Below are 24,800 nucleotides of genomic sequence, written 5' to 3'. Positions count from 1 at the left end.
GCCCAAGGCCTTGCTGGCTTCGGGCTCACGGCCCGCCGGCACCATCCCAGCGGCCTGACCCCCCTCCTTCCCCTCTCTCCAGCCTCTCCTGCCTTTTCTGGCAAGGGGCCATCCAAGGAAAACCCCGGTTCTCAGCAATGGCACCTGTGGCACGGCTGCAAGGCTCGAGTGGGCCAGGCAAGAGCAGGAGCACCGAGAGCCTGAGGAGCCAGGAGATGCCCTGGCTGGGCATCGTGCTGCTGCGGGACGAGCTGACACCTCTGCACAGTCTCTGCCCGTCCCTGCCAGCCGACTTCTGCCCAGGCTCTGGGCACGGGGACGCAGCACTGACAGTTTTCAGCCACCGCGCTGTTCCACAGAGGCTGTGATGTCACAAGGCCCTTGCCTGGCAGCCAGGAGATGGGCAAGGCAAGGCAAGGACGGAGCCTCGGAGCCACCAGCACGCTGTCCCCAAAGGCTGGGCTGGCACAGAAGCCCAGAGTCCATGAGCTTGGCAGAGACTTGTGAGATCAACCGGCGTCCAGCCTACGCCCCATCCCCAGCACGTCAAGCAGAGCACGGCACTCAGTGCCATGGCCAGTCTTTGCTTAAACACCTCCAGGGACGCTGACTCCACCACCTCCCTGGGCAGCCCATTTCAATACCTAATCCCTGTTTCTCTCCAAAAAGTCCTGCTCCTGTCCCTGACAAACAGTCCCTGACAGGCAGGTCCTCGTGTCCTCTTGTCCTGTCGCCTGTTGCCTCGGAGAAGGGGCTGACCCCCACCTGGCTCCAGCCTCCTGTCAGGAAGTTGTGGACAGGGAGAAGGTCAGCCCCGAGCCTCCTCTTCTCCAGCTTGGAGAAGCCCAGCTCCCTCAGCTGCTCCTCACAGGCCATGCACTGCAGACCCTTGCCCAGCTCCATTGCCCTACTCTCCACCCACTGCAGCCCCTCAAGGTTCTCCCTGAATTGAGGGGCCCAGAGCTGGACACAGCACTCCAGGGGTGGCCTCACCAGTGCCCAGTCCAGCAGAAGCATCACTGCCCTGCTCCTGCTGCCACACTCTTTCTGATCCAGGCCAGCCTGCCCTTGGCCTTCTTGCCCACCCGGGCACCCGCTGGCTCAGGTTCAGCCTCTGTCCACCAGCACCCCCAGGGCCTCTCCCACGGGGACCCTTTGCAGCTCCTCTGCCCCTGGCCTGGAGCTGCAGAGGGTTCTTGTGGCCAGAGGCCCCAAAGGCACCAAAGGCACTCTTGAACCTCATGCCCACGGGCTCGGCCCAGAGGTCCAGCCTGGCCAGGTCCCTCTGCACAGCCTTCCTACCCTCCAGCACATCCACCCTGCAAGCCAGCTTGGGGTCCTCTGCCAATTTGCTCATGGAAGACTCAATGCCCTCCTGCACATCCCCACGAAAAATAGGCAACAGGACTGGGCCTGTTCCCCAACAAGTTCTAGTGCTTGACAAAGGAGCCCACCCAGCAGTGGGGAGAAACTGCTGGCAGGAGATTGAATGGGGGCAATAGACAATGGATGATGGACAAGTTCTGGGCCATGGCCATTTGTTAGAAAAACAAAGTAAAAGTTTAAGGCCTGCCATATTTCAGTGGTCAGAGACCTGGCAGAGAAATCTATTTTTGAGACCTGGACACCAAGAAGGCAGAATTTCTAAACCACAAAGACCCTTAGAGAAACCAGAGACAAAGACAAAACTAACACAGACAGTTACTGAGGCTCTCCCTATCTAGGGAAAAGACAGTTCCTTTGGATACATGTCTGGAGTAAAGACAAGTGCCAGAAATATTCAAACACAAAAAATATCTTTTATTACACTGAGAATAATAATAATAATCATCTTAGCAAAGAGAATCAAGAACTAAAAAAGGATATAACATATCTTATTGTGTGGCCTTAAAAACAAATACTACAAACAGCATTTAATACAGTATTAACTAGTGAAAAAAGGGGGTTAAAGGGATACCAAAAAAGGTGTCTTAACACAATATTATGGATAACTATTAACACAATATTGGTTAGTAAAAAGGGAAATTAAAGGGAAATACTGTGAACAACTTATTTATGTAACAATATTCAAAAATAAAATGGGAATTAAAGTGACACTAAAGGGATATTAAAAAGTCTGTTCTCTCAGTTGCTTCCTGTCAATAAACTGTGCTTACCACACAGACAGGCCAGGGCTGTCAGGATCTGCAGCAGCTGGTCGGTGCCCGTGCTTAGCGGGCGTCCCCGCGGAGCCACAGTCTCGGTGGCAGGATGAGGATCGCTCAGCTCAGCAGTCCCGACACCCCATTTTATCAGTTCCACATTACACCACGTAGGGCCAGTACCCAGTATAAGGTGATGCCTGAATGGCAGCCAAACCCCGCCTGATCATCACCTCATGGCAACAGTCTGTGCCTGCCCTACTTGTAGGGCAAGGGGCCAGCGACCCCTGCCCACACCATCTTCCTCCCATCATCATCTTTCTCACCCCTATGCATGACCTCTACCATTGTGTTTCAAGGGTAGATGTATCCATCTTGCAGTATGTGGCAAAACCAAGGAAGAACTCAGCTCTGATAACAGGGGATATCAAGCTGACTTGCTAAAAAGCACAGTGGACCTTCCAATTAGCTTGTGCCATGAAGTTACATTGTACCATACTCTGGTTGGTTTCACATCCTAATATGATTCCTTTCTCACGCCTCTATGCTCCATTGATCATCTAATTCAAAAGTACCCCCCTTACACTTTGATCCATTGGGGGTGAGGGAGGGAAGTCCCCACACTCAGGGAAGTTATGAGTTATTATATCCATGGACAATGTCCCGGGCCATGCCACGAACCCCCAACGTTTCCCAGGCCTGCCCAGAGTTCCCGTGAGGGGCAGGGAAAAGGCTTTTATCCACCTTCCAAGATTGGCAGAGGGGGGGATGGGCTTTGATGGGCCATGCCATGAACCCCCAACACCTCGGACAGCCCAGAGCAGAGTTCCTGTGAGGGGCCTGGTAAACTCAGCTCTTCTCTCCTTTCCAGGGCTTGACACCTTCAGCAGCACTGGAGGGGGAGATGGGCCCAGCTGCCCATCAGAGGGATAATGCCAAAGTCCTACAAAAGCCACCAAAAGTCTCCTGGCAACCCCAGAATGCAGAAATCATTGACTGTTTCAGTCTCTGACAGTTTCACACAGGAAAAAGCAGGAAGTTGATCCATCGGGAAGAGCCGCAGGGGGGCCGGGGTGGGTGGGAGCAGCGGGATGAGCTCTGCCAGCAGCTCCTGCCTTTCCACAGGGAGAGGGAAGGGACGGATCCAGCTCCGGGATCACTCAGGCTGTGATTCCTGCTGGGATGAGAGTGGGGAAAGGAGTCACCATGTCCCTGTTCCCATCCCAGGGGATGGAGCTGGCTGTGGAGCCCAGGGAGAGTAGGAACTGCTCTGGATTCCCTCCTGATCCTGCTCTGTCCATCCCACGCCAATCCCACTCCATCCATCCCACCCCAATCCCACCCCAGAATCCAGCCCTGATCCCAGTCCACAATTCCACCTGAGCCCACTCTGGAATCCTGCCCTGAGCTGGAATCCCCTTCCAATCCCGCTCCAGCCATTAGGCCCCCATTCCCCTCTGGAATCCCGGCATCCATCCTGGGAATCCTGCCCAGAGGATCTGGATCCACACACGCTGCTGGGACTCACTGGTGGGCGCGGGGTCGTATCCATTCCCCTCCCTCTTCCCTATGGAAAGAAAGTGGGATCAGCACCCGTGGCACAGGATCCCCGGAATGCTGCCGGGCGGATCCGTGCCCCTTCCCGACCCCCATCCCGGGAGTTACCGGATCGGAGCTTCCAGACACCGACTCCCACGAGGCCGATGATGATGATGATGGCAGCGATGACGGACACAGCCACCAACACCGGGCTGGAATTCCAGATGGATTTCGGCTCTGGGAAGGGCAGGAGGGGGAAGAGGGGGAGGGTTACCCCCATCCCGCTGTCCCACACTCCCAAATTCCTCCTTCCCAAACCCCTAGTTCCCCCATTGCCCGTTCCCAGCCTCACCCCAGGCGAAGATCCCGGGCTCCGGCATTCCGGCGTGCTCCACCCGGCACCGGTACTGCTCCCGCTCCCCCGGCAGCGCCTCGATCCTGGCCCAGCTGTGGAAGGTGCCGTCGCTGTTGGGAACGATCCCGCCCCACTCCGTCTCCTGATCCCGCACTTCATCCCCCTTCAGCCAGTTGATCCCGATCATCCCGGGGTAGAATCCGTACGCGCGGCAGGACAACGTCAGGATCCCGTGTTCCTCTTTCCCGGACACGTGGACATCGGGGGGCTCTGGAATGGGATAACGGTGAGATCCATGCATGGAATTCCCATGGGAATGGGACAACAGTGGGATCCATCCATGGAATTCCCATGGGAATGGGATTGGAGTGAGATGCACCCACAGAAGTCCCACTGGAATGGGACAACAGTGGGATACGTGCATGGAATTCCCATGGGAGTTGGATGACTCAGATTCATCCACAGAATTCCCACAGGAATTCCCATGTTCCTCAGTTCCACCCTCCCAAATCCCACATTCCCAAATCCCACATTCCCATGGGAATTCTGTCTCCCTCACCTTTGTGCTCCAGTGCCTCCCGCCCGTATCCGATGTATTTCTGGAGCCATTCCGCACATCTCTGTGCCAGGTCAGGCTGAAGAGCCTCGTACCCTTCGGATTTCCATTTCCTCTCGGTGATCCGGGCAGCTCCATCGGCCGCCACGAAGGTCCCGGTCTCCGGGGAGAAGGAGATGAAATCCTGCCCATCGTAGCCGTGCCGAAGGGTTCTGCGGACGCTCCCGTCGGACAGGAGGTCACAGCCTTTAAGCCATTGTGCCGTGTGGAGACCTGGGGGGAGGGATCAGACCCACTGAGACCCTGGAATTGTGTCCCAGCCCCACAGACCCCATTTCATCCCTATGGAGCCCCAGAGTCTGATGCAGACCCACAGAGCCTCATCCCAGTCCTTGGAGCACCTTGGATCCACATCCCAGCCCCACAGATCCCATCCCAGCCCCACACATCCCATCCCAGCCCCACACATCTCCCCATTCCCCAGCTCCCCCCACTCACCCCCACTCCAGTTGTACCGATCACGCCCTACACCCAGGTTGTGGGCAGCCACGAGCCGGTTCCTCTCACTGATCTGGGTCTGTCCATCCCAATATCCCAGCTCGGCTCCGGCCGCCATCCACGGCGTCAGCGGCTCCGCCCGGCCCCGCTCGCTGTCGTAGCGCGTGAAGGGGATCCCATCCACGTATCCCAAGGCCATGTATTGAGGGATCCCTGGGCTGGGCTCTGTCACCGCCACATCCAGGAGACGCATGGAGTGGAGAACTGGGGGGACACGGAGATTTGGGGGGTCTGGGGGCGTCCAGGGGTCGAGGAAAGGGGGAACTGGGAGAGCTGGGAGAGCCGGGAAGGGGGTTTGGGGATCCAAGGGCCAAGGAAAGGAGGGTGTAGGGACTGGGAGAGGTGGGATGGGGCATCCAGGGGTCCCTGTGCCCAGGGAAGGGGGACCTGGGGGGCCCCAGTGTTGAGGACAATGGGGTCTGGTGTCTGGGAAAGGCAGGAATGGGGGTCCAGAGGGTCTCAGAGTCAAGGAAAAGGGGGATCTGGGCTCCAGAAGAGGCAGGATGGCCTGGAAAGGGGGTGTAGGGGGGTGTTGGTGCAGGATAAGGTTTGTTCCAGGGGGGGTCCTGGTGCCCAGGAATTGCGGTCGAGGGCGTTCCCGGTGTCTGGGACCCCCCCCCGTGGGAAGTACAGGGAGTGGAGAACTGAGGGGTCACAGAGATTGGAGAGTTTGGGGGGTCCAAGGGTCAAGGAATTAGAACTGGGAGAGCTGGGAAGGGTCCAAGGTTCAAGGAAAGGGGGGGCTGGGACTGGGAGAGGCGGGATAGGGGATCCAGGGGGTCCCTGTGCCCAGGAAAGGGGGGTCCAGTGATCCCCAGTGTTGAGGAAAGTGGGGTCTGGGGGCTGGGAAAGGCAGGACTGGGAGTCTAGGGGGTCCCAGGGTCAAGGAAAAGGGAGGATCAGGGGGCTGGGAGAGGCGGGATTGGCAGGAAAAGGAGCACAGGGGGGTATTTGTTGAGGATAAGGGGATTCAGAGGGGTCCTGGAGCCAGGGATGAGGGTTCAGGGGGTCCTGGTGCAGGATAAGGGTGTTCAGAGAGGTCCCAGTGTCCAGAAATGGAGGTTCAGGGGGGTTCCCCTGCCCGGGAATGAGTGTTCAGGGGGTCTCGGTGCCCAGGAATGGAAATGAGGAACCAGATAAGGAGGTTTAAGGGGGTCTTGGTGCGGAGAGAGAGGGTGCAGGGGGGTTCCAGTAACCAAAATTGGAGGTTGAGGGGGGGTACCCTGCCCGGGAATGGGTGTTCAGAAGGGTCTCCTTCCGGGAATGGGGGCTCAGGGGGCTCCCGTGCTCAGCAATCGGGATTCAGGGGGTCCCGGTGCTGAGGGAGAGGGTGCAGGGGGGTCCCGGTGCCCGGAAATGGAGGTTCAGGTAAGTGCCGGTGCCCGGGAATAAAGGCTGAGGAGTTGCCCGTTCCGGGGGTCCCACTTACCCTCGGGCTGCCCCCCCGAGACCCCCAGGAGCGCCAGGAGCGCCCCCAGCCCCAGCGCTGGAGCCATCGCGCTGCTCCGCTGGCCCCGCCCACACAGCAGCGTCCGGCGCCGCTACTTCTTCTGCACCAATGGCAACCCGACTCGGCCGTGACGTCACCAGTCACCGGGCAGATCCCGCCGCCGCAGGTTGGGAGACGCGACAGTGCCCGAGGCAGCGCGGGGGAGGGGAGGGGACGGGGGAATTCCTGGGAACTGACCGGAATGTCCTTTGGGAGCCCTGCTGGGACCACCCTGAGTCCTCCTGAGACCCTCTGCAACCCTCCGCGGCCACGTCTTGCGTGGGCTCCAGGGGGTCTCAAAGTCAAGGCTCTGCCCGGAGCCGAGCTGGCCAGGGAGCGCCCACCGGGGGGATTTAAGGCAGTGCCCGCGTTTCGGTCCTGTCCAGCCCGGTCGCTGTTGGCCAGGGGCCCGTGCTGGCTGCTGGCCCCGCTCCTCGCTCCGTCCCGCTCGTGTCCCACCTCCCTGCTCTGCTGCTCGGCTCGGATCCGCTCTGCTCCCCACCCGCTTCCCTCCAGCGCTGCTTCCCTGCCTGCCCGAGCCTGACTGCACCCGCTTCTCTCCCTGGGCTGGGAACCTTTCTGCACTTTCCTTTGGCAGCCTTTCCTTTTCCTCATCTCTCCTTCTTCTCCTCCCCCCCTCGCTTTTACCGTTCCTTATTGGTACCAATAAAGTCAGTTGTGTGTGTGAGACCCAGCATTTGGAGGTTTGGGCCTTAATCTCGCCTTGGAAGGAATCATCTAAAAGAACCAGGTTACACCCCCTGTCCGGTCTGTAACAGGGTCCCAGGGTCAGGAGAAGGGGGGGAGGGCACTGGGAGAGGTGGGATGGAGATTCAGGGGGTCCCTGTGCCCAGGAAAAGGGGGGTCCAGGGGTGGCTGATGTTGAGGAAAACGGGGTCTGGGAAAGGCAGGAATGGGGGTCCAGGGGGTCTCAGGGACAAGGAAAAGGGAGGATGAGGGGGCTGGGAGAGGCAGGATTGGCAGGAAAAGGGGCACAGGGAGGTATTTGTTGAGCATAAGGGGGTTCAGAGGGGTCCTGGTGCAGGAGTTGGGGGTCCAGGGGGGTTCCTGTGCCCAAGAATGGGGGTCCAGGGGGGTCCCAGGACTCAGGAATGGGGCTCCAGAGGCATCCCTGTGCCCGGGAATGGAGGTTGAGGGAGGTTCCCATGCCCGGGAACGGGTGTTCAAGGGGGTCTCGGTGCCCAGGAATGGAAATGAGGCGGTCCCGGTGCCGCATAGGGAGGTTTAAGGGGGTCCCGGTGCAGAAGGAGAGGGTGCAGGGGGGTCCCGGTGCCCGGAAATGGAAGTTCAGGGGGGTCCCGGTACCCAGGAGTGGGTGTTCAGGGGGGTCTCCTTCCGGGAATGGGGGCTCAGGGGGTTCCCGTGCTCAGCAATCGGGATTCAGGGGGTCCCGGTGCTGAGGGAGAGGGTGCAGGGGGGTCCCGGTGCCCGGAAGTGGAGGTTCAGGGAAGTGCCGGTGCCCGGGAATAAAGGCTGAGGAGTTGCCCGTTCCGGGGGTCCCACTTACCCTTCGGCTGCCCCCCCGAGACCGCCAAGACCCCCAGGAGCGCCAGGAGCGCCCCCAGCCCCAGCGCTGGAGCCATCGCGCTGCTCCGCTGGCCCCGCTGGGCGCAGTTCGGGAGACGCGAAAGCGAAAGTGGCCGAGGGAGCGCGGGGGGCGGGCCCGGGGGAATTGCCGGGAATGCCCCGGGATCCCCTTCGGGACCCCTCCCGGCACCGGCCCGGGTCCCCCCGCCACCCCCGGGCCCCCTGGACGGGCCCGAGCGGCGGGACCCCCGGGCCGGGCCGAGCTGAACTCGCGGGCCCTGCGCTTAAACTCGGCCTTAAAGGCGCCGCTTTGGGGCCAAAGCGGGGGAAGCGCCGCGATCAGCGGATGCCGCGGGGGCGGGGGGCGATCTCCCTGGGCCAGTGCCCGCCCTGGGCAGCCCCCACCGCCCCCCGCAGGGGTCCCGGGGTCAAGGCAAAGGGGGGCTCCCAAAGCCCCTGCCAGGGGGGAGCGGGAGCTGGGGCAGGAGCTCCGTGGGGAGAGAAAAGGGGGGGACAGCGGGATGGGGGTCCCGGGGGGCACACACGCTCCGGGGGGGACACACGGCCCCCGGGGACCCCCCTCAGCTCCTCCCGCGGGCGGAGGCCGAGCCCCAGCCCAGGGAGACGAAGCCAAAGACGGAGCCCCGACCCCCGTCAGCATCTTGGGGGGGCGAGGGGGGCAGGACCCGGGAAACGGCGGCGGCTGCTGGGAAGGGACTGGGATGGACTGGGATGGACTGGGACAGACTGGGATGGACTGGGACAGACTGGGACTGACTGCTGCCAGCCCGGGCACATCGCTAGGACTGGGACTCCTAAAGCAGCGGCTCCGGGCACATCGCCAGGGCTGTTTCCCGTAAACCGCGGTCGGTTCAGCACAGGGAGCTGGGATTCTGGGCCAAGCCGGGCGGGCACTCGGGGAGGCGGTGGCGGAGCTCGGGCGCGGCCCCGGCGCGGCTGGAGGGGCCGGGAGGGGGGTCCGGCGGGTTCGTCCCGCCCTGTCCCCTCCGCAGGGCCCGCGCAGGGAGCGGCTGCCCGCGGGCTCCTCCTTCCCGCCCAGCCCCGGCGGGCTCGGAAGGAGCCGCTGCCGCAGCAGCGCTGCCTCGTCCCGGCTCCTCTCGCTCCGACCCCTTTGGCTGCCCCGGGCCCGCCACTGCTCCCGCCCGGGGGGGACCGGCCTTGCAGCCGCATCGGCTGCTGCCACATGGCCCTGCTGGGGCAGGGCTGGCACGGGAGGGGCTTGGAGTCCCTGCCAAGCCGAGCCGGGCTGGGACTGAAAGACAGACCCGGGCTGGGATGGACCGGGCTGGGAATACACTGGGATGGGGATGTGGGATGGACCGGGCTGGGAATATACTGGGATGGGGCTGTGGGATGGACCGGGCTGGGAATATACTGGGATGGGGCTGTGGGATGGACCGGGCTGGGAATATACTGGGATGGGAATGTGGGATGGACCGGGCTGGGAATATACTGGGATGGGGGTGTGGGATGGACCGGGATGGGGGTGTTGAGCCACATCGGGGGTGTGGGGGCTGGGCTGGCCCAGGATGAAGCAAGTTTGCATTTGAGCTCAGTTCTCTCTTCTCAAGATTGCTGTGCCAGATCCAGAGGGAATTTGGGAGGGGGAAGGAGGAGGTGAGACTGAGAGGAGCAAGAAGAAGCAGCTTTCTCCTGCCCGTCCTGCTCCGTCTCCCCTGGGCCTCCCCCTCCAGCCCAGCCCAGCCTGGGGGTCCCACTTTGGGGTCCCCGTGACCCCCAGGTGTCTCCTTGCAGGGACCCCTCAGGTCAGGGCTGAATTACTCTTTGATTTGCAGACAAAAAGTGGAAATTCCTGGTGACTGGTTGGATTCCCTCTCCTTTGGTCACTACAGAAAAGCCCCTTTCAATCACTCCCACGGCCGCTTGTGGACTCATTGCCCTTCCCTGGGCAGCAAAAAAAGGCCACAACTGTATTGGCCTGCAGTAGTTTTGAACTGCTCTTTGGGACACAAAAGTACTTTATTTCCCCAAACTCGGTGTCTTTGGGAGTATTTTCCATGGGAAGTTCCTCTGTTGTTCCCCACTAGGTCTCTTTTCTCCTCCTCTTCCTCCCCCACCTGTTTTTCTCTCCAAAATGCCCAAAACTGCAGCCTGGGGCAGGAGGAATTTGGGGGTTGGGGACAGTAAAAAGCTCTGCATCAACCAAACCTTATTGAAAAATCAAGTGTTTGGGTGGCAAAAATGATCCTTTCAGTTCTTCCTTTGCAGACACAGGCAGAGGGTTCTTACCTGGAGAATATTTACCTATGGAGGAAATGCCAGGTGCATTTCCTGGTAATAACTGCAATTTGTCGATGTCAGGGTTTAGAGAGAGTTTTAATAAGTGTGGAAACTCTTTGCAGCTGCCAGTGCCCCCCCAGCAGCATCCACATTCTGTGCCAGTGGATGCTTGTCCTGTTTCTTTGGGTTCTTTCCTTCCAAATATTCCACAAATGGCTCTGGTGGGGTCAGTTTTGCTTTGGTGAACCTGTGAATTTTGACCTTTGCCTTGGGGAATAGTGCATGGCCAGGGAAAGGCTGAGCAGGGAAAGAATTCAGGAAAAACCATGAACCAGGTGGGAAAATGTTCCTGATGTGGGAGGTTGGAGCAGCGACAAGAGGAGGGAGCAAAGGCTGGGACAGGAAACAGTGAACAAAAACCAGCCCTGGGGAAAGGAAGAGGGTTAAAAAAAGGCTGTGACTGCCTGGGGGGAGTTTGGGGGATTCTCAGCTGTGCAAGTCCTTGAGACAACACCTTCCCAGGGCACACAGAGCCGGCAGGAGCCAAGGCTGAGTTGGGAAAACAAAGCCAGTCCCGGTTCTCTGAAACAAAAAACATTCCTTGTGGGATGGGTTGGTGCACACCAAACAGATAACAACCCCGCTCAGCTGTTAAACAATCAAGTAGACTCACTGACACCGTTAGCTAAGATAACAACAGAGGGAGAGGGACAAAAATGGGAAGGTCTGTTAGAATGGTTACACGTAAAAAGAGACCACTCAGGAAACAGAGATCTGTTCAAAGAAGCAATCAGTAGAGGGTGGCCAGTTACCAGGGAGCTGTGCAACACAGTGATCTCTGCCTGTAGTCTGTGTCACACCAGGCTGAAAGATCATGATCCACTGAAAGATCCACCCCTGCACCTGAGGGATAACAAGGGACTGTGGGATACCTGGCAGGTAGACTACATGGGTCCTTTCCGAATTTCTTATGGAAAACAATACATCCTGGTTGGGGTAGAGATAATATCAGGACTAACCCTGGCTGAAGCTGTGCGACGAGCCAGGGAGAGAATACTGTGAAAACTCTAAAACTGTGGTTCAGTCATCTACCCAAACCAAAGTCTATCCAATCAGACAATGGGAGCCATTTCACTGCCGGGGTGGTACAAGAATGGGCCCGAGAAGAGGGAATTCAATGGACCTTCCACACTCCATATTATCCACAAGCAAATGGTATTGTGGAAGGTACCAATGGGCTCCTAAAGCGAGCCATAAAACCTCATAACCCTGAGTGGGCCTCCAGAGTTTCTGATGCAGAAACCAAAATCAAGAGCCAATGGGCAATAAATGGTTGCCCTCGAATTACAGCATTCTGCCCTGAACCTCCCACTATTCTACTGAGGGAAAACAAAAGTAAAGATCCTGTAAAACCACTCCATTATCCAGGCCAGCCTGTATCAGTAAATCTACCCTCTGTGGGACAGGTGCCACTCACTCTGAAAACCCCGGTTAACCCTCACACATGGGGAGCCACAGATGCTCACGGGAAGGACCATCCAATAAACACTCGATGGATTCTTCCTTCTTTTTAACAATCAGTCCACAATGGGCCAGATTTGTTCCTTTTGCAGAAACCTACCAGCAGGAGAGATCACACCACATGAGACCGATAAAGCCTTCTACCGCTGCTGCCATTAGTTCTCATTATCCTATGAGAACATGAAGTGACAACAGAACTGAAGAGTTATACTGGTTTGGGGGTTTTTTTTGCCACATTGGTTGTTTGCATGTGTTTTATCTTAAAAATGTTATGAACCTAATAATTTTGCAATATGTAAAAACCTACCACAAACATTGTGTTTGTGTTCCCCTACTCCCAAAATTACTTGTATTAAGGATTGTTAATTTGTTTGTGTAGTTTTCCTGAGATGTATTGTTAGTTTAATTATTGCCAAGTATTTTGTCTTTTTAAATATCTAACCTCAACCAAATATAACCTGGGAGTTAGTACAAGTATTCATGCATATTTGAAATCATACAAATATGTATTATATACATTAGCCTTCTGCCTTGAGAGGCATTGAATTTCATATTTGGTTAAATTTAACAAATAGAACTAAATTTAGGCCCAAAGAGAACATAAGAAAGCCTTTTACCAGCTCCCAAGTAACTCAATGTTTTTGATGTATAATTTCAAGTATGTATATATGTTTGTAACCTTATTAATGTTAAGAAATTTGATTGTAGCCTATTACTCACCCTGATTACTCACAGGGTGGAGAGAGAGTAGCTAATACAAATTAGCTTACTATTTTATTATAAAGTTGTTTTTTGAGAGAGGAGAATTGCAGTGCATTGGGGCGACCTCTTCCTTTCCTTTACTCTTCTGTCTTCCTGTCCACTATCCGAGAAGCACCATCCACAAAGAAGATTCAGAGAGAACAAAAATCATTGACTGCATAAATCACGGGGTGGTGTCAGAGACTGGAACAGTTAATGATTTATGCATTCTAAGAGACTTCTACAGGCTTTTGACTTTCTGGTGGGCAACTGGGCCCATCCCCCCCTCCTCCAGGGCAGAAGATGTCAAGACCCAAAAAGGCGGGAAGAGCTGAGTTTGCCACGCCCTCCTCGTGGACTCTGCGCCAAAAAAGGGGGACGCCAACCTATGGGGACGGCTCCCCACCCTGGGGGAGGTGCTAAGTATATGAATTTTGACTGGTGACTTTGGGGGTTTGGCGGGGTTTTTGCTTTTCCTTCTCCCCCCACCACCTGCGGATCAAGACATCGCTGGATCCAGTGGGCGGTGATTATCTCATCTTCTTTTTTTTCTTGCTCTCCCTTACTCTCACCCTGTCTTTCTCTCCCCTATGCATTTTTCTCCTCCCTAGAAAGGTTACAACACCCAAAAATGTTAACTTACCTACTGATTCAAAATTGTTAAAATAAATCTTATCCATATATGTTTTCATACACCAATTATTTAGTGTCGTTTCGCTGTAATCCACCCCAAAGGAATTTTTGATGGAACCTGAGTTACCCCCCTCTCCCCTTTTCCTGGGGCGGGTCGTAACACTGGCCAATGGGGCTGATGATGCCTGAGACCAAATCTTCCTTCCTGGGGCATTTCAAAAGAGCCAGCCATACTGAAATCAGGAGCTTTTCTACATGTGCTTGATGAGCTCAGCTGCCTCAACATCTGTAAGTTTTCTTTTTTCAGACCCCATTGACGATGTGCATGGTGACCTCCTGGGATCCCATGGCAAAATGAACCTTCTTTGCCCCTGCGACTGTAGCATCTTCCCCTTGCACTCCCTTCCTGGAGCAGTAGGTGCTGGCACAGCAGCCCTTCATCTCCAAGGAGTCCCCAGGGTTGTGAGGGGGGATGAAGCTAGGTGGACAGCAGATCGCAGTCAGAGGCCATGGAACAGGTTGGACATGAGCTTGGGGAGACCAAGTGAAGTTCATCCCATATTAAAAGCCTCTATGGCCCATGAGGAGGCAGCGAATCTCCCTCTGGAGAGCCTAGGTCAGGAATATACCCGCATCCATCATCGTAACGTCTCTGCATCTTGTTTGCAGACAAACCTCCTGTTAAAACTGCCAGAGCTTCCGAGCTGACTGCAGGCAGCAGTTGTAGAGCCCACGGCACCAGCTCCTAGGTCAGCAAGGAGTGTCTTTCAGATGCTGTCTCTCTCCCTTGTAGATCTCTTTGTGCTGCCCCAGTCTTTCTGATCTGCCTCATCCTTGACTTCTCCACCCTGCTCCCTGCCATTGCTTGAGAAGGAGTTATCTGCAATGCCTTTGGGCACCGGGAGCCCAGAGACTGAAGCTTTCCAGCAAGAGCCCCAGGCCTGTACAGCAGCTGTAAATTTCCCTTGTAAGAGCACTCTCATCTTTCAGCCCAGTGTTTATTTAGCCCCATTGTCTCTGTTGTACAATGTGGCTGCTTCAGAGAGCCCCTGTGGTCCTTCCACCTCTCTCTGCCTGGCCTGGCTGTCCTCAGGGCATCTTGCCAAGCTCTCATGTGGTGCTGCTGACCCCTGGGCTGGTGTCATATATCTTTTCTAGAAGATGATTTTTTTCAGCAAACGCCCTGTGGAGGACAGCAAAGCTGCAGAGATGAGCCCACATGTCAGGAGAGAGCCTGGCTGTCCCAAGAGCTGGTGCTGATGGGGGCCAAAACTGCCCCTGGTCTCACGCCATCCCAGTCAGCAGTGGGATATCAGGATTGAACTGTGAAGTTTGTTAACTCCTCGGCAGCATCCCTGTGGGGTGGGGAAGACAGGGCAGGGGAGCGGCTGGATGGTGAGAGAAGGGCTTCCAGGTGTTCTGGATGAGATGTAGCAAAGCCATGGGGGCCCTGTGCTGCTGCAGCCCAGCCTTCCTGGGTGCACTTCAGGAAAAGTGTTCTAAGAAAAACCTTCCCTCAAAGCAATGGCCTTGGGTTTTCTGGCTGCTTTTCCCAGAGGAAGCAGCATGTCAGCAAAGGAATCAAAGCTCAGGGGATTTCCAGTGAGAAGGACACTGGGAGGAGTTGGGTATGTATTCTTCCATCCCATAAAATGAGAACAAATGGGCCGGAGTGAGAGGTGAGGGATTTCCAAAGTCTGCTCATCTCTGATGTCTCCCCTCCCTGGCATGGAGGGATCCAGTGCCTCCGGTGCAGACCCGAAAGCTGTGCTGCACATCCTGAAGGTGATTGTCCTGCTTCTGGTCAGGGCAGTGTTAATTTGGGCAGTATCCAGGAGGGGGCACAGCCAGGACATAGAGGTTATTCCTCATTTTGTCAAGGATGGGGGAAGGGGTCTCTTCCAGGTTGTGTGCGTGGTGGCAAAGTTGGGCACCAACTGGTGAGCAATCACGTGTGAGTCATTTGCCTCCCTTGTACACTCTGTTATTAGGATTGTTTCTGTTACTGTTCTGTTGCTGCACTGTTTTCTTATTTCATTGCCGTTTCCAGTAAGTTGTTCTTATCTCAGCCTGCGATCTTTACCTTTTGTGCCTCCAATTCTCCCATCCAGCCTGCCTCAGGATGGAGGGGGAGTGGGAAGGAAAGGAGGAGTGGGAAGTGAGCGAGTGGCGCACGATTTGCATGGTTTCAGTGAGAACACTAAATTATGGAACACCCGTCTTAAACACATCATCGTGGCTGGGCTTCTCGAACGAAGATTTCAGAAGGCTCTATCCACATTTGTTACAAGCACGCTGGTGGCTTAGGAGGCCAATGCGAGATAGACATATCCGATTGCAAAAGGCACAGCAGAAAGACTCCCTAGGTGGTATATTCTGCAAGACATGATTCTTTCTCCCTTGTCTTTTCTCCTCGAGAGGGATTCTGCGTGCGTTCTCAAAGGAAACAGCAGCGTTAGAGATGGTGTGTCTCCAGGCCTCCCGATTTGAGGCCAGAGTAGACCAGTTCTGTTGATTGATATGGCCGAGGCTGAGATGTTTGTAGCTATAATTGTCTACAACGTGGAATAAATAATTCTGATTACAGTATTTTAGTATTTATTTTATTATTTTAATAATATTTCTTATAACATTACTATCTATTGCTGAATATATATAACATGTAATAATGTATTATAAAGTATTACTTCTCTCTATATTTCTATATGATATTTCTATATATATTTCTATATTTCTATATATACTTCTCTCTATATATATTCTCTATTTCCATATATATGTCTATATTTCTAATAATATTTCTATATTATTATAACTCTCATCTTCTTAGCTAAATCATTCACTCATGTCTGAGAAGGCGTGTCGAAAACAAGGATGCCTTGGCTAATAAACGCAGTGCTAGTCTTCCGTTCTGCTTGAGCCAGGGCCATAATCCAACGCCATCATTGCCAGAGTGCCCTGAATGCTTGTCTGACGTGAATCTCTGGGGCGTGGAAACCCTCCTCTTCTTCTCTGAAGGGCGGTAGTCTGTGTGCTGCACAATCTCTACTTAATATTTGTTTTCTTAGCATTAATATAATTGCTTCAACACTGCTTCCAAATACTGCACTATGTTTCTAGCTATAATTATCTACAACGTGGAATAAATAACTCTGCTTAAAGTATTTTAGTATTTACTATTTTATTATTTTAATAATATTTATTATACTATTACTATCTATTGCTGAAGATATATAACATGTAATAATGTATTATAAAATATTACTTCTATATTATATTTCTATATATATTTCTATATTTCTATATATATTTCTCTATATATATTCTATATTTCTATATATATTTCTATATTTCTATATTGTATTTCTGTATATATTTCTATATTTCTATATATATTTCTCTCTATATATTCTATTTTTCTATATATATTTCTATATATTTATTCTATATTCCTATATATATTTCTATATTTCTAATGATATTTCTATATTATTGTAACTATCATCTTCTTAGCTAAATCATTCACTCAGGTCTGAGAAGGCGTGTCGAAAACAAGGATGCCTTGGCTAATAAACGCAGTGCTAGTCTTCCGTTCTGCTTGAGCCAGGGCCATAATCCAACGCCATCATTGCCAGAGTGCCCTGAATGCTTGTCTGACGTGAATCTCTGGGGCGTGGAAACCCTCCTCTTCTTCTCTGAAGGGCGGTAGTCTGTGTGCTGCCCAAACTGGCTGTGGCAATCACAGCCCCGCCATGTTGATCTTCTCTGCTCTCTCTGCCTCTGTCGGGTTTGCTCCCGAGCAGCCCGGAGCATGAGAGCCTGCTTGGAGCTGGCTTTGGAGGGCCCTGGAACTGCAGTATTCACTAAGACTTGGTCACAACGTGGAGGACTTGTTCTCTCCCTCTTTCTCTTCCGCAGTGAGCGGTCACAGTCTGTGTACTGCACAAACCGGCTGCCAAGGTTGTAAGTTCCCCGCACAGATCTGCTTGGCTCCCTCTGCCTCAGCAAGGTTTGCTCCTGAGCAGCCCTGGGAGCGGGAGCCCACCGGCAGATCCTCTTGGAAGGCCTTGCAGCTGTGCTATCCCTAGGACCACGGTCACGACTTGGAGGACCAGTTCTTCTCTCTGAAGCGTCCTCATAGTCTGTGGTGTCCCCAGACCAGCTGCGGAGATCCCTGCCCCACAGAGGGAATCTGCTCCGGGACCGCTCCCTGCCAGTGTCCTTCATGCCCTGCCAAGAGAGCTGTGGAGAGTTCCTGCCCTTTTCTCCTGAAAGGATCAGAGCAGTGGGGAACCCCTACAAGTTCTGGGACAGGACAGTTTGGGGCCTCCAAAAGACTCTTTTGGAGGGCTACTAAGACCAAAAGGCCAGAGGCGCACAAAAGGGATGGATCCAGGTGGGATGCTTTGAGAGGGAGCAGCTTTGTGGCTGTGAAGAAAGGTGCGGTGTGTGAGGGACAAAAGAGAAATGCTGAGATCCCAGAAAGAAATCCACTCTTCCTCTGATGCCCTGACCCATGACCCCAAAGTTACCTTAGTCCTACCAGTCAGAGCCTGTGGTCCAACAGAGCCCGCCTGCTTGCTGCTGGCCACACACTGACTGAGGAAGGAAGGGGCATGTGATGGTGCCAGTGAGGAAGAAGGCCTTTCTCCAATTCTCAGATCAGAGCATCTGGAGAAAAACAAAAGAGTGATCTCAGTTTAGAGCTGTTGTTGCAACCTCCTCTGGGGTTCAGTCATTTTCTCAGAGAGGCTTCTATGACAGAGAGGAGACTTAACCAAGGACACTAATGGGAAACTCAGCTAGGGTCTTCCCACCAAGTTTGCCTCTGTCCCAACAAAAACCTCATCTCTAGACCTCCCACAGCCTCCATTTCCTAAATTCACAGACTTGTTTGGGTTGCAAGGGACCTTTAACTTTATCTTGTTCCACCCCGCTGTGGTGGGCAGGAACACCCTCCACTATTCCAAGGTTTCTCCAAGCCCTGTCCAACCTGGCCTTGAACACTTCCAGGGATGGGGCCCCCACAGATGCTGTGGCAACCTGTGCCAGTGTCTCAGCACCCTTACAGCAAAGAATTCCTTCCCAATATCTAATGTAAACCTGCCCTCTGTCAACTGAAAACTGATAGCCTTCATCCTGTCACTACATTCCCTGACAAATGGTGCCTCCCCATCTTTCCTGGACGTCCTCTTTAAGTCCTCTTATCTACAAGAGTCAACATCAGAGACCAGGCAAGTAGCAGATTCCATCCGGGCCGCAGCCTGAAGCCCAGTAAAGGACAGACACGGAGTAGTTCAGATTTGACAGCACTGAATGATGCAGGTAGTAATTTCATTTGATGAGAAAAACACTCCGGAAGGTGAGAAGCACAACTGCAAATGAGGAAAAGGAAATGTATTCTGAACATATTTGAATCCTGGTTATTACCTGGCATAGAACAGCAGGTAGGCTTGCTGCCTGAGAACTGTGTCAATGGAACACAGCTGCACAGATTCATCGTCCATCCGGTACCACAATCCATTGCTGGCCTGTAAAAAAAAGGCAAGGATCTCTCCATGGTTTCTCTCCAAAAACACAGGTAGGAAACTGCCAAACCGAGAGCATGTCAAAACAAATGCAGTCCAGCCACTAAGGAGGCCTTCTGCCCCAAAACTTTGGCTGTCAGTAACACTGACGGGAAAGTTTATCTTCCCCAGCACACATTTTTCCCCATTGGGAAGGAAGTTGCTCTTTTACCTTTGTGTAGCAGAAATAGTGTCCTCCATGACAGCTGACACCACTGTGCACCAGGACAGCATATAAGGAGTAGAGGAGTGCTTCTCCATCTGCCTGAGACATGTATGGGCGAAGATCCAAGTACTCCGGATACCCTACAACCTATGGAGAGACCAAGAGGGCTCAGAAATGACCCTGGTCTGTGACATGAAATAGCCTACCAAGTGCAGGGGCCAGTCCAGGGGTATCAATACATCTCTGGGGCTCATGAGCACTTGGTTTTCCATAAAGCAACATAACATCGTTTGGGTGGCAGGAAACCCTTCTCAGTCAAAGCAGCCCTATCAGAGCACAGTGCTTGCCTGTCTTCCCACAGGAACTTTCCACTCCCCAGAAGGGACCCCAAAAAACCCAACACAAGCAGCTTGTGACAAGCATACTGCTTTAGGAAATCTGCTTCTTGAAGAGAAAGCTGCACACCAATAGTGTACACACCTTGCTGATCTTGCCACCAGTGAAGCAGTCAAACCTCTTCAGACACACAGTGAGAACCTTGGGTGCACAGTGGACAGTGAACCTCTTAGTGGCGGCAACATTCTTCTCACACCTTGAAACCAAGCACAGAGCACAGCGCTGAAATGCACCCTATCTTCCACCAAGGCAGTCAGACAACCTTTCTTGTCTCGTGCACCCTTATGCTATTTTAAGGCAATTCGGTGCCATATTTAAAACAAACAAACAAACAAAGAAAAAACCCCAACCCCCCTCCCCAAAAAACCAGACAAACAAAACTGTGTCTCATCAGTGTGCAGTAAACTTCCACGAGAAGATGACTTCTGCTCAATGACTTGTAGCCCCCTCACACAGAGTCTCGTGTTAATATGTTGTTAGTAATCATCTTACTTGCTACATTTAAAGCAGTTTTCCCCATCCAGGTGCTCCGGTGTTACAAAGTCCTCCAGAGCTGCAGTGAGGGATGAGGCTGCCTGGAGAATTGAGAAATCGGTGCACTGAGCTACAGCAAATGCCCTGGCCCAAACATTTTCCAGGAGCTGACAAGAAAACCCCTGTAGCTGATGCTGAGGAGACCCACCACGAATCTGCAAGCTGTATCCAGAAGGAGCCAGAAAGAGTGTGGTGCTGAACATTTCCCCTGTCCCAGAGGTTCTCGGGGCAATCAAGAGCTCCCTCTCTGTATCACCTGCCACTGAGCTACTGATGTTATGTAGGGTCATCAGTAGTGAAAACAATCCAACCCATCAGCCTGGAAGCCAGACAGGTGTTGAAGGAGGGCAAAGGAAAGAAGGAGGAGGCTATGTCAAGGGTGCAGAGTGCATAATGGGTGCTTGTCCAGCTTCAAGCCAGCACCTACAGAGAGACCAGTGCCATGGGCTCTGCAGGAGGACAACATCCGTTCCCCTTCCCATCCACGACCAAGACCTCTTGTGTTCACAGTATATGCTTTCAGGACAAATGTGTTGACTCTGAAAAGCCTTGCCATGTCTTGAAGCACAACTGCAAAACCTCTTACTTTGATATCCAAGGGGACATCCAGGAAGGCCTCATAGGAATCAGAAATGGCTTTGCAGCTGAAGCAGATGACTGGAAGGAAAAATCAAAATGCCGAGCAATGGTGAGCTGAACGATGGTACTGCTTTGTGCTCATTGTACCTGTCCTGCTAGTCCCAGGGCCAGCTGCTGGGCACAGGCAGACAGAAGGGCACAGGCAGTGCCAAGGAGAGCAGTAGTTGTAGAAACATACCTCTGGATCTCAGAAAGCCTCCAAATATTTGATGGACAATGGTAGTAGATTGAGATGATATGTCCAAGCTGGAAACAAGTCGTAAGACAGAGCATTACTTCCTCCAAGCCCCGGCTGTAGGTTTTCCTTGATGAGGCCACATCAAGGAGTCCAAAGGGCTCAGAACTTTGTAAAGGTAACTTGCTTGTGCTTACTCGTTGCTTGCACTCAGACAAGCTCTCTGCATGGCATTGACAGTACAGCATAAGAAGTCATGGGCATCTTCCTCCCTGCCAAGCTGAAAATGTTCTCCTATGACTAAGAAACAGGAAGTTAGTAGTTGTCTCCTACAGGAAGGGAAGAAAACCTGTCAAAGAACCTGAAATCACATACATCTGAAACCCCTGAGAACAGCCCAAGGCAGGATGGCACTGACTGAACGCAGGACCTTGTTAACATGCGCTTCCATGATGCACATCATGCAGAAGCCTTGTTGGCGACCTGAGGAGGGAGGGAGAGAAGGTCCTCTGGTTAGCAAAATATCCCTAGTGGTGGAATACTCCTCTTCTTCCACTCCCACTCCAGTGCAATATGCCACTCCTCCCAGTGTTTCAACAAGCACGGGACGTTTTAGTGCATAGAAAATGTTCTTCAGAGGAATGCTAAACTGAGGTTTTAACTTGCAGGAATAGAGACCCAGAGCTAGAAAGATGTGCCTTCATGAAGGATAAGACAGCTGGATAGGACAGGTGGCTCCTGAGTGTACAAAGAACACAAGTTCTGGGGCTGACAAAGGGCTGCTTTTCTCTTAAATCAAATTTCAGGTTCTGGGAATCCTTGGGATTTGATTAACAGATTCACAGGGAGATGTCCCTAAGAGTACTCACAGGCCTGGCTGTGCTCCCGGGAGAGCAGATAGTTGGCCAGCGGCGGGGTGTATGTCAGGCATTGCAGGACAGCATTAAGGAAGCACGTGTTGCCCACATTGAGGAGTCCTGCTCCAGCACTCTGTCTTTGCTGCCAGACCATGCAAATCTTCTCGGGGGGAAAGAGGATCCTTTGTGGCGGAGTCATTCCCTCGGCAATGACTGCAGGGAAATTCCATTTGAAAAGAGATGAAATGAGCCACAAAGGCATATTTAAACAGTGAGGTCTCTACAGGAGCACTCAGGATCATCTGCTTCAACTGCCAACCCAACAACATCAGGGGAAGCTTAAACAGTGCCATTTAAATTTACTGTTTTGGAAAAATCCATTCCCCTGTTTACGTTGCTGAGAGTCCAACAAACCCACAATCTGGTTTCTGGGCCGCAGGCTACCTTCCTTTCTCAGTAGAGTTCTAGACTGGGTTATCAGTGAAGCCATCCCTTTTCCTGATTGTAACTTGTTGAAAACAAGGAAATACTGAGCACGGAAGGTAACCCAAAGGATGGCAGACCTCTCTACGAGCAATGGCAGCTTTCAAAGTCTTATACCTAGTGTCAGAGGAGCGACAAAAGGTGTTTTCCTGGGTCTAATTGTAAACACAGGGGTCAGTTTGACTGCTCTCAGGAAACATCCCAGAGATCACTCTAGGTTGTGAGCACATCATTCTGGGATTTGACCCCCAACCATGTCAGTTGTCTGTGGCAGTTCACAAAGTCCAAAGCTGCTGGTGAAGCTATTACTCACAGGAGTCGTTCCCTGCTGTGGCCATTGCCTCTCTCAGGAAGAGAGTGCAATGCTTTAGATGACCAAGGATGTCTTTCTCTCCAGAAAGAGAACAGCACCAATCCCGTCACCTAGTTGCAAAGAAATTACTGTAGCTCACCGAAAGTATCAAAACTCTAAATAAACGCAGAACGGCATCCACCACCAAGTCTTTCAGTGGTGCTCGTAACTGCTGCTGAGCTGCAGCTCACGCCCTTATGATCAGGCGCGGGGCACCAACTCATAGCGGGTTCAAAGGCCCTTTTGAAATGCTCCAATGGACGTTACCTTCTCTGAAGAGGCCCTGCTGCTCTCCTGACACTGCTTCAGCAACAGAGCCCTCTGGCTTTCCCACCTCCTAGGAGTGACCGTCTTTCAGCCACTACTTTAACTGCTGCCTTTGCTGCTCTCCTTTTTCTGCCTCCCTCCCTCCCACAGCAATCAAGGTGGGCTGAGCCCATCCCCTCAGACTACAGTCACCTCCCTGCTTACCTATCCTAGGCTATGGAAAAAAAACCAAGAATCAGCAAACTGGAATTCTAGCCTAGGTCATACCTGGCCAGCCTATAAAAGTTGTAACAGCTCAGCCTACAGCTAGGAAGGTATAAATCAGCCTATACTTTTATCCCATATACCCTGCTCTATGATCTGTGCCAAAAGTCAAAGCATTACCTTTGAAAGAGGAGGAAAGTTGAGGAGAAATGGTCAGTAAACAATAAACCATCCAAAAAAGGCAGGCACACAAGTAGCAAGGGAAGGAGCTGAGTTATCCCGAAGGCCAACTCTGTCCAACTGATTTTCGTTGGCGCACTCCTCAGGATACCGGATGGGTGCCACATCTCTGCCCCTTTGTGACATGGGGTCACATGGAACCCCATGGAACCCCATGGAACCACATGGTTCTTGGGCACAGGAACCCACATGGCACGTCCGCCAGGTGGAAGCCACTGGACCTCCCCCCGTGCTGGTGGCAAAGGGCTCGTCATCCTCTGACAGAGCTCCCACACCTTCCCTGAGCCACACGGCCTGAGGAGTAAAAGCCTGCTCAGGGCTGTAACTGAGCCAGGTCACAGCTTTTCTGGCCCCCAAGACGCTGAGGGTTTCACTGCCACTTCTATCAGGGAGACTCTTAGCAAAGCACCTGGACTCTTATGGGTTCATTTCCAATTAATTTCATCTGCCCCCAGGGTACAACCATGGGCTGACCCTGAACTGGGACTGCCAAAGGAACCCTTCAGAGGCTGCGCTGGGAGGACCTTGGCTGGCTGCTGGCCCCCGCCCAGCTGCTGTCTTGTCCTCAAGCTCTGAAAACGTTCCTGGATGGCTTTTTAGCAGCTTCACATTTACTCCTGCCGCTAGGGTTGGTCAGGTTTTGATCAGCCGCAGCTTTAGCCAGACCCCCACTCTGGATGGTGAGGGCACGCGCGTGTTAGGCGGAGCTATCCCCTGCACGTCCGGGGCCGAAATAAACAAATACCGGCTTAATAGCACCTGTGGCTGTTGAGTTTTACTACTGTTGCCTTTTCCTGGCATCAATGGATAGAGACAGTTCTGTCCCTGCTGCACTTGGCCTATGTTGTTTTGGGCTTGTTGGAAATCATAAAACTTTTCTAATTTTTTTAGTGTTCCTAATTAACTTTTTGATTAGTTGTTTTTAACACACATCATAGGCGGTGCGTTCAGCCTTAAATCAACTTTAGCCAGCATGGAGTAAAAATTGTCATAAGCTCCTTTGGGAGAACACAGCCTGGGAAAAGTACGAAAACTGTAAGTTTTGTTGAAGTTAACCCTGTTATGCTTCAGTGGAGAAAGCCTGTCAGAGAAAGATGTCCTGTTGAAAGAGGAGATCTGGAACACAAGATTTATGGAGTACAAGGACTTTCTGCAGAAACCAGCAGCTAAAGAAGAAGACTAACAAAGGCTCAGCATTTGTGTCAGAAAATCCCTAGGGGAGGGAAAATATACAAAAAAGATTAAAGATACGAAGTTATTACAGTAGAAAGGGAGAAATTAATAACCAATCCCACATAGAATACTAATTAATGAAAGGGAGTGAGTGATGTAATTTGGAAGCAATGAACATTAATTTCTTTGTTTGCCAAATCTGTATCAATAGGTGAAAAGCGATGTCTTGCTGTCAGTACGGAGGCAGGATTTTTGTCAGCCACATGCACACGCAGGGCTGCAAATAAAAGTAATCCCTTGCTTTCTAACACTAAAAAGCCAATTTGTTAGAGGGTCCTATTTATCCCGACAGTTTCAGAGGTGTTTAGCAACAGGCAGTCCTCTGGACACCTGGTGTAACCTCT

At 52.8% G+C, this 24,800-nt stretch overlaps 1 protein-coding gene and 1 long non-coding RNA gene across 4 annotated transcripts; both read right to left on the bottom strand.

The window, feature by feature from the left end:
* Positions 1-1,779: 1,779 nt before the first annotated feature.
* LOC135405760 (class I histocompatibility antigen, F10 alpha chain-like) lies at positions 1,780-8,548 on the bottom strand. Of its 3 annotated transcripts, none has more exons than XM_064640340.1 (7): positions 8,167-8,548; positions 5,090-5,353; positions 4,595-4,864; positions 4,033-4,305; positions 3,807-3,917; positions 3,670-3,708; positions 1,780-3,084 (listed from the first exon to the last, which is right to left on the bottom strand). In XM_064640340.1, exons 1-7 carry the CDS (start codon positions 8,240-8,242, stop codon positions 2,702-2,704), a joined length of 1,416 nt encoding a protein of 471 aa, XP_064496410.1. In that variant the 5' UTR covers positions 8,243-8,548; the 3' UTR covers positions 1,780-2,701. The 3 variants fall into 3 exon arrangements, with proteins under 3 accessions (XP_064496410.1, XP_064496412.1, XP_064496411.1); XM_064640342.1 differs by having other exon boundaries at positions 1,780-3,315; positions 8,167-8,533; XM_064640341.1 differs by lacking the exon at positions 1,780-3,084 and adding an exon at positions 3,198-3,318 and having other exon boundaries at positions 8,167-8,533.
* A 13,239-nt stretch (positions 8,549-21,787) lies between these two features.
* LOC135405808 (uncharacterized) lies at positions 21,788-23,221 on the bottom strand. Its single transcript, XR_010426017.1, has 3 exons — positions 23,164-23,221; positions 22,474-22,583; positions 21,788-21,890 (listed from the first exon to the last, which is right to left on the bottom strand). It is a non-coding gene; the product is annotated as an uncharacterized LOC135405808 (long non-coding RNA).
* Positions 23,222-24,800: the final 1,579 nt, after the last annotated feature.

This window comes from Pseudopipra pipra, chromosome W (genome assembly GCF_036250125.1).
Source record: "Pseudopipra pipra isolate bDixPip1 chromosome W, bDixPip1.hap1, whole genome shotgun sequence".
NCBI lineage: Eukaryota > Metazoa > Chordata > Aves > Passeriformes > Pipridae > Pseudopipra > Pseudopipra pipra.
The sequence above is the reverse complement of the archived record's forward strand: the minus strand, read 5'-3'. Positions and strand labels throughout refer to the sequence as shown.

Coding starts and splice junctions, on each gene's coding strand:
- LOC135405760 (XM_064640340.1), bottom strand. CDS start 8,242: ATGGCTCCAGCGCTGGGGCTGGGGGCGCTCCTGGCGCTCCTGGGGGTC. Junction 4,306..4,594: donor GGAGGCACTGGAGCACAAAG/GTGAGGGAGACA, acceptor ATCCCATTCCAG/AGCCCCCCGATGTCCACGTG. Junction 3,918..4,032: donor GCCCGGGATCTTCGCCTGGG/GTGAGGCTGGGA, acceptor TGCCCTTCCCAG/AGCCGAAATCCATCTGGAAT.